The sequence below is a fragment of the Poecilia mexicana genome, unplaced genomic scaffold, assembly GCF_051168715.1.
Source record: "Poecilia mexicana isolate PSO_F unplaced genomic scaffold, ASM5116871v1 scaffold_5, whole genome shotgun sequence".
In the NCBI taxonomy this organism is placed as follows: domain Eukaryota; kingdom Metazoa; phylum Chordata; class Actinopteri; order Cyprinodontiformes; family Poeciliidae; genus Poecilia; species Poecilia mexicana.
The window spans coordinates 13,533,104-13,542,672 of record NW_028263374.1 but is presented as its reverse complement, the minus strand read 5'-3'; the positions used below and the strand labels follow the sequence as shown (position 1 = coordinate 13,542,672).

General features: G+C 38.9%; 1 protein-coding gene across 1 annotated transcript; it reads right to left on the bottom strand.

The window, feature by feature from the left end:
• Positions 1 to 6,502: 6,502 nt before the first annotated feature.
• LOC106924392 (neurogenic differentiation factor 4-like) lies at positions 6,503 to 7,657 on the bottom strand. The gene has a single exon (XM_014998083.2). The coding sequence runs from the start codon at positions 7,655 to 7,657 to the stop codon at positions 6,656 to 6,658; it is 1,002 nt and encodes a 333-aa protein (XP_014853569.2). The 3' UTR covers positions 6,503 to 6,655.
• Between the last annotated feature and the right edge of the window lie 1,912 nt (positions 7,658 to 9,569).

Here is a 9,569-nt window from a genome sequence, read left to right as displayed (position 1 = left end):
TTCCCCTTTTATTTCAGGCACACACCCTGACTTTTATTCCATTTGAATAATGCGAACTCCCAGAAAACAGATGCACCAGCTCCGTCTGGCAACGTGCCGCGTAGAGGTTAGGTTCAGGGACAGCCAGGAAGGACGGCGAACTGGAGCAGTAAGCACATTTCGTCAGGGGACACAGTTATACACTAACACACAGACACACAAAGATGTGTCTCCATCACTTAAAAACTAATTGCACACACTTGCATAAATTTCCTAGAGCCTTACCCAACCATTAGCATAAATAGCTCTATCTCTCAACCACATCTTACTGGAATGCTCCACGAACCAATTTTTTTCTGGCTTAAATGGAGAAGGGCTTAAAATAGGCCTGTAAACATGTTTATGTCCTGACAGCATTGTTGGTGTAAAGACAGCTGACCACGCTGCTCTCTCCAAACCATTTGCTCTCTCGCTCAGTCATAAAACTTTTACATGAACACTCGACATAACATCTGCAAGGCTTTGCAGGACGCTACATTCCTCGGTGTCTCTGATCTATATGTGGCCCGGCAGTGTTTACGCCCTTCAAATGCAGAGCCTTGACATAACCTCTGTCATATATATGACAGCTGAATACACAAAGGATACTGATAAATCTTTATTATTCTGTCTACTTTGGGTTATATGTGTAGATCGGCCTTATATTTGATGCATAGTTCATATAAAACAGGTGATTAAGGTGATTTGAATAACATTCCCTTTCCAGGGACTTTTATTTATCTAAACTAACAAATTATCTTAGATAATTTGTAATACAGATACAAAGATTTTGTTAGCATCTCTGAAACAGCAGATGCCCTTTGAAGCTTCTGTAAAGTCCAATACGTTTTCTGTAAGAACAGAGAAATTATTCATTTAGTTTTTTATCTAAAACATTAATTTCTTCATTTCCACTAAGTGAGCTATTTCATAAATTTAAAAAGGAAATGAGAAATGAAATGAAAACTCAACTAAATAAGATTAACTTTCAAAGTTCACTGACTTTATTAACACCCCTGCAAGGTAATTTGTCTCGCCACCGGAAGAAATCATAGAATATCACAGAAAAACCAAACAGTTTAGAGAAAAAAGTGTTTCAACTATAAGTAATTAATGATTTACTGTATCAATGACACGAAGGTCTGATTCCTAATAATTTATTTCAGTAAGAGACAAAAACACAAAGACGATGTCTAGTTATTGTCATATTGTATTCTTGTTGAGTGGACCCAAACACAGCAGGCGGAAGTGTCGAGTTTTAATTTAAACAAACTTACAATAATATAAACAAACTTATAAAAATTACAAGGAGCCAGGGCAGAACAGCAGGGGAAGAAGAGACGGGAGGAACCAGCGAGGAGTGACTGAGAAAGAGGTGCTGAAGTACTGAGAGTTTGAATGCTGAAACAAAGGACCTGGGCTGATTAGTTATCAGGTTGCAGGTGTGAGGGGAGAGAAATCATAAAGCAAAGTGAGGAGAGGGAGAGAGAAAGAGAAAGTGGCACATGGAGACGAGGGAGATTACACAAGAGACTAGAAAATGAATCTAGCAGTAAAACAAACTAAACATAATAAAACTAGAGTCACTAAGAACGGACTGAACTAAAGAAAACAGGAACAAGACTGATCAAAAGAATACAAACACAATAATAATGAAACTAGAATCAAATCAAACTACAAAAAACCCAATATCCTAGCAATTCTAGTTAAATCTTTGTAGATAAAATAACATTTCATGCCTAGAGCTGCTTTACATTTCCAATATTAATATTAGCTGAATATTAACCCATGGGTTAGTATTTAAAGCTAATTAATTCATTTTATTTATGTTGTTGGTAATAATGTGTAAAAATAAAACTATTTCTTTGAGCATAGCTTTTCAAGGTGATAAAAATACAAATAATTTGAAGAGGGACCGCTTTTAGCTCAGACTGCTACTGATCTAAAGTCCATCAAAATATTTTAAGGAGACTATGGAGAAAAGCAGACTCAAATCCTGTACTCATGAACTATTAAGTATTAACAATTATATTTCTGCATCTATCGTTTTTCTAATAGAAAATGTTAAAAATGCAACTACAAACACAAAATTTTACAACTTTATTTTTACAATAGGCACAGTGTATTCTTGAATAACCAAAGTATTACATTTGTCTCCTGCATCTCTCATCATCGCAGTTATCAACTACATTCAACTCAGATGACCCGTTCTCCCCCAAACTGTGGCTTTTTTTCTGAAAGTACATCGAGGTTCCTGAAAAGAACCGCCTGGTTACTCTCATCCCTTTTTTCCACGTCAAGGATAAAAGCGCCGACTACATCCCTCTTTCCCTGGTAGCCCTTGCGCATCACTGCTGCCTTTGAAGATTTAATCAGTCAGATTTCCTTGATTAATCCCGCTTCATGTACTTTCACAGTAAATAATTACAGATATGATTGCTCGCAGGATAGAGAGGGCAGCATGGAGATTTATCATGAAGCGCAGTCCCCAGGTATCTTCATTAGCCTGATTATTCCGATCCAAACAAACTCCATCAGCCAGTTTACATGCAAATAGGTTAATTTCATTCCAAAATCCCCCCCTCGCTCTGCAGGCATGTGGTGTTTAAAAGATGATTTCCCACCAAATGTGTCCCTTTTTTTGAATCTGTGTTTGTGTGAATATGTTGCTGGAGATATAAAATCATCTTACTGGAATATTTAATTTGCACATTTAGATTTTTCAGCTGATCATGTTTAATAGATGATACACCATGCATACCTCAATGTTTTCAGAAGCAGACGTCAGCGCTTCAGGAAAGTGGTCTAACAGTGACACCTAGTGGTCAAACTCCTAAACTACTCTGCATTTACAGCACTGACCACTTGGTGACGGCGTTCGCCTTCCTCTTTGTTCGACAACTACCCTTCTTGACATCGTTCCCCACCCCCCGGTGTTTTTATGAAATAAAACTGTCGCTCTATCAGACACTGCAGTGCTGCGCCTCAGTAAACAGCGCTGACTGCCCCTCTTCATCAGGATTAGTGAATTAATGAAAACGTTCAGACACTGAGCCCTGATCATCAGCTTAGCTGTGTTTTATCCCAAACAGCACATCCGGCAGCGTGAGCATGTAAGATGAACATGATGCCAGACAAACCTGTGCAGACCGCAACAAACGCGGCTGACATGCAGACACTTCAAGAGCAGGAAGCACGTTTTTTTTTTAATAATTGGTGGCACAGGTGCTGGTATCCATAAAAACCCTGGTAAAATGAATATAATTGAAGCATTTTTATTCCTTTAGATCAGATTTTTTTTTACTCATTTAAAAAGGAATAGGTTACAATTTGTTTCTAATGGAGAAAATTTTGATGTGACACAGAGGTTTGGTTCTTTTAGGCACTAACTAGTCTGGATGAGGGCCCATATTTAACCATGCAGAGTGAACAGGATGGTAAGGGATGCAATGCTAGAACGTTGGAAAACTGCAGCAAAGACATGATCTGGAATAAAAAACAAGAAAAAGAGGAACAAACTGAGTGGAAGCAGCAAAGCAACAGATGCACGGTAAAAACGGACACCGAGGACACGGACAATGGTCAACCAGGAGAGATTTATGAGGAGAAAGCTGATGAAGGATACGAGCAATAAAGATCTTCAGTGCAACCAAACCATTTTATGTTCCTTCATCAAACTTTGTTAGATGTCAGTGGTCAAAAAGGTTTATTGGGGCTCCAGCTGATTCTTTGTCTTCCTCTTTCTTTTTAAAATGTTTTCTGCTCTAAAGGCGGCGCTTCATCAAATCCATCATTTATCATGTGAGAGCTAAACGTCTGTGAGTGTCTGCATGTCCGTTGACCGGAGAGATGCCCTTCTTTTGTTATTCATCCGCTCCCTTCATCACAGTCCCTGCTTTTTTCTGCTTTACAAATACACTCTTACACACAGAGGCTTATACTAATCCTTGTGAAAACAAAGCGATATATTTCTCCCCACACGGATCAGGAATGGGATGTTCATCAGTGTGTTTATCGGGATTAGGAAAATGTCTCCCATAATGCAACCTCTGACATCATACCTACAAATATCTGGTCTAAAATGATGAGCTGCTGCAACTCTGCGCAGAAATACAAAGTAAGTGATGAGGAAAAAGTAACGATGCAATGAGTGACCATTCTCACCACTGAGCCCTGACCCGGCGTGGCCTTGTGACCTCTTTCATTGACCTCTCGGTGGGTGGTCATTGATACTGACCGACACCAGCGCTCTCAGATCAGATTTGTTATTTCTGTCGTCCCTTCTTACGTTTTCCTCTCTTTCTCTTGGCTCCAACGCCGGCTCTCTCTGTCTGAAGTCAATTGTATTGATGTGAGTATTTAGTTTGTGGTCCGATGTCAGGACGGGATTACGCTGACCCAGAGCCGGTGAGGAGAAAAGTCTGCACAGGCGGTTGGACACGTTAATCATAAAATCTTTATCTTACAATCCAGCCTCACGCATCCAGGCTTCATTAAGAGACAACCCTGGGATTAGGGCAGCTAAACCACAGAGCTGCAGAGAAAAATGAGAGAGGAGAGGGATATGCCTGTCTGTCTGTCTGTCTGTCTGTCTGTCTGTCTGTCTGTCTGTCTGTCTGTCTGTGCTGTTTTCATCCTGGATTATGGTTAGACACTCCCAAGTCATCTGACTCCCTCCATGTCCATGTATGAATATGTGAACATTCATAAGTAAGTAACAGTGAGACTTGTCACGTCAGTATTTTGAGTTATGACTAAAAAGCGCTGCGCAGGTCGCAGTTTTTCTCAGTCGCTTTGATGAACTTCTCATGAGTTGAAATTCTCAAAACTACTTGTTCAATCTTCAAATCTTTTCATCGCCTGTGAACATCAAAAAATAAGTTTTTCATTCTTTCAACAAGTTGCAAATATTTTTTTTATATCCACATGCATGAAAATGTAAAACTCTCTGCTTTCTCCTACATTTTCAATCGCATAAATCATGTTGATCAAAATCTAGATAAGTCCCTGTTGAATAGTCTCAACCTCCATAACATTTAGTCGAACGTTTGCCGTATAAATCTTAACATGGAAACTGTCACAATATGTCAAGCATGTCAAGCATTTTTCTGAACTCAATTAGAATTTTCTAAATATGTCTTGAATTGGTAAATTACTGCCAAGTGAATCCTGAATTTCTCTTGTGTAGGTAAATGTGTGAATCATTTAATCCACCAATGATCAACCAGTTTTCTGAATTAGCTCAAAGTACATCTGATGAAATATAAACTGGCAAGTAAATAATATAGTCAGAGCAAAACATATAAGAAGATCTTCTAAAGCCCAAATATGGCAGAGATTAATGTGTGCATGTCTACTCATGAAAGATGCAGAGTTTAACAATTTTTCAAAAATATTTTAATGATACATTTTCCAAATAGAAACAAGAGTGAATAAGTCTAATACATAACACAAATCCAATGCAAAAATGGCTGCTTTGTCAACCTGAGAATTATATGCTTTTCTTCTTCTAGTATCCACAAAAAAAACAAAAAAAAAAACAAGAACATCATGTTGAGAAATTTACCTTTTGATGTGTTTTAGTGGAAAACATCAAAACAGAACACAAAAAAGGAAACTGGACACAGAAACAGCGTAATAGGACCAATTAAGCAAACAAATAAAAGCATTGACAAAACATATGCAAGTAAAAATCAAACTTCATATACGCGGTATTAAATTAAAGAATAAATAAACGTACTTTATGCAGCAGGTCTCGTGTCACCAAAGCAAACATTAGAAGTGCTTACTGTACAGTACCAGAACATCTGGTCAAAATGGCTGAAGCATCAGCTGAGGACGAGCACTCCTTTGATCATTTGGTAATAATCAGTTTGGGAGATAATGTAGTGGTTTCAGTTAAGTATTTTCTAATCATACTTAGCAGTGCTAATCTACTGTGCAAATGCACCTTGTGTTTGTAAAAACCTAAAGTTATCCTAGCACTTCTTCATGAAGCGATTGGTCAGTCTTAAAGGTGACTTATTATGCTTCAGGATGAGAAAGGACTATGGGTTATACAAAATATGCTCATCACATGTTCTGAACAAAATCATTCTTAGGTAATGAAACTTTAGTCTGCCTTGTTCTGTTTACACTCACACGTGAAAATGGCTGCAAACAGATTAATAACTATACAACTGTACAACTTTGAAAAGCATTGGTAGAGGCTCCTGCATAATCAACAAGGATGCAACAAGTGGTTGATGAATGGTAAGTCAGCCACAAAACTCTTGTCTTTTCCAGCAGCCATTGTACAGCAGTGAAACCAGCTGAGCTCCGCTTGGGTTGCTAGGTGATGGACTTTACTCAGCTGAGGTTGCTAGGTAACGATGCACTGTGCCTCAAAAATAGGGAAATTTTTTGAAACGGCTCAGTCATCAAAAAACCATTATTGTCAAAAAAATGTATCAGTTTTTTGTTTTGTTTTTTAAGCGCTCTGGCTGTTTTTAGAAGCAGTTGAGACTCAAACGGAAGTATAAAAATGTGCAAAAAGTGAATTTTGCATAACAGATCCCTTTTAAAGAGGTCATGAAGGGTTCATTGCTTGGAATCAGTCAGGTTGGAGTGATTCATGAGGTTGTGTATTGGATTCGTCTCAGTCTCTGTAGACTGAGGTTATTTGTCTTGGGACCATGTGCGGTGGATGGTAGGAGTCATACGGACCCTCCAAGTGAACATCATAGCTGGTCTGAGTCTGATAGAGAACCTGGTCCACGTTGGAGGGGGAGTACTGGTGCGGAGGCGGCGGGTAGTGGGGGGACGGCTCCCGTTTGGGCACCATGTTGCTGCTGATGCTCAGAGGCGGAGTGGGGGGGCCGTCATACGGAGGGGTTCCCACACTTCCAGCATTATACTCCGGCGGAGAATGGTTCTCGCTCTGCCTTCCTTTCATGGCTCTCAGGTGAAGCATGTGAGCCGTGTCGTAGGTGCCGTACGGGGGACTCGGCAGGCCTGGAGAGGTGTACCCCACCATGCCTCCCAGAGGATTAGGTGGTGGACAGACTCCAAGTCTGTCCTCGGGTCTCATCCCAGTGCCGGGACCTGATCCAATCTGTAAACATCCGGCAACCAGGTTGGTTGTGGGCTGAGAAAGCCCCTTGCAGAGTGTCTCCATGAAAGCCCTGCTCTCGGTGGAAAGCCCTCCCTCCAGGGCCTCGGACAGAGCGCAGATGTAGTTGCGGGCCAGTCGCAGCGTCTCAATCTTGGACAGTTTCTGCGTTTTGGAGTGGCAGGGCATGATGCTGCGCAGGTTCTCCAGAGCGTCATTCAGGCCGTGCATGCGCGAGCGTTCCCGGGCGTTTGCCTTTATGCGTCTGGCACGGAAGCGCTCCTGCCGGGCTTTGGTCATTCGCTTTTTCTTGGGCCCACGTCTCCTGGACTCATTTTCATCCTCCAGTCCTTCATCTGCGTCCTCCTCGTCCTCCTCTGCGTCTTCACTTCCCATCTCTCTGCTCTGCTGGGACGCCCCGCCGGCGCCGTAGTGGTGCGCTGGGACGGAGGTGCTCCCATCCGGTGAGCTCACATCTCCATCCATCCACTGCAGGGGGCTGATGACCTCCTTTCCGTCTGCTAGTCTCACATATGGCTTAATCATCATGATGTTCTGCAAACAAGAGCTTTGTCAATCACATATGCTGTTGCAAAGGTTTACAATATTCAAACATTTTAAACCAGATACTTTAAATTTGACCAAACTTTTAATGTTATAAATTTATTGTATTTTTTTTAATCATTTATCGTGATAAATTTCTTATTATGGTAATAATTCTGATTTATTATTGTCATGATAAGTTCCAGTTATTGATATGTAAAATTGCCCAAAACTGTCCATAATATCATAATTGTTATTTTTGACTATTTTCTCCAACGTTTGTTTGATGAGAATTTCAGAAACTGTAATAATTACTCTCATGACTGTGAGCAGCTTGGAAATCAAACTTTCAAAATGTGACTTGTGTCCTAAAGAAGCACATTACAAATAGATTTGTTTCTCAAGAGATTATTGTTGTGCCAAACAATTGAAAAGAATAAAGTCAAAAATTGTTTTTTTAATCAACATTTTCATCCTTATCGCAATAGTACCACAAAATATTTTAACAAAACTTAAAGTCGATATCGCCTACCCCAAAATTAATCATGCTTACTGAATGCCAGAATACAGAAAGACATATTTTCGTGAGACGCGACTAACTTGAAGCTCAAAAGTTTACATACATCACCTCCTTTCCATTTAGACTTTGTGACTTTAATTATCCATCTGACAATAATTTGCTGTAATTTTGGTCAATTCCTCCTGACAGAACGACTCTAACTCTCAGTTTTGTAGGCTGTTCTTCACACTGATCTTTTCGACAATGTACCTAACTTTTCTCTGGGAACAAGATTTGAGATCGCTGCTCTGAAACATGGATTACTTGAAGTTATTGGTGATTTAAAATACCAATTTGCTCCAATTTCAACATTTAGCATTTGGTATTTCTTCATGTCTACAAAAATTATGGTCTTTATCTCTGACTGCATTTGCATTAATACTTTTGTTTAAAAAAAAGAGGCTTTTTCCACACTTTTGTTAATGAAATGTTATTCAGACATATTCTTGGCCTTACAAACCTGTTAAGCCGTGATAAAGCCTTTCCCAGATTATTTAAAGGCATCTTAGTGTATGTAAAGCTTCTGAATTTGAATAAAGTGAAACAAAAGTTGTTGTTTTTTTAATCTGTCTCATTATTCTGGCATTTATCAAATAAAATCAATGCTGTTAACAAAAGATTATTATGATTTAATGTCAGACAGTAAGGAAATAAATAGCTGTCTTTTTATGAAGTTTATGAATATGTATGTGTTTTTCTTTTGTGTGTGTGTGTTTATTGGTAAAACTCTTTTTTAGGGAAGAACGTCCCATGCAAAGTCAGATTATTGAAATTTCTAACCAGTGCAGCTCGAGCAGCTCTACATGGATCTGTTTCTGGGCCTGTTTTTATGCATCATGTTATTATTATTATTTTTTTCTTAGAGGTCAACAGCTACTAAGTTAATACTTTGAGCTTACGTAGCTCATGTTGTTGGTTTTTCCAAGAAAAAGATTTTTAGTGCACAATTTTGCTTTCACATCCAAATAGTGAAGATACTCATGTCAACAGATCAGAACATGAAATTGCTTTTGCAGAGAATTTAATTTCTCTAGCATTTTCTAGAACTCAAAAGCAATGCAAGGAAATCTGGTTTGCTTGCACAGATTACACATACTAAAAGAGATAATGTTTATGAGATATCATTGTTACACAACAAAGTTAAAATGCAACACTTCCTTAGATTTTTTTTAAAAACGTGAATGTCGTGGTGGATGCTTTGTAAAACAAAATGTAGTTAAACATTTAAATTTCAACTCTTATCATTTTGTCCATATTGAACAAATACAATTCTTTTAAAGAAGTTACAAAAATCACAAATGATCTTAAAAGTTTATAAATAAAGCTGCACTAAAGTAGATGCACATTTCAGTTCGAATT

Excerpts from the sequence above, each read along its gene's own strand:
- LOC106924392 (XM_014998083.2), bottom strand. The coding sequence starts at position 7,657 with ATGATGATTAAGCCATATGTGAGACTAGCAGACGGAAAGGAGGTCATC.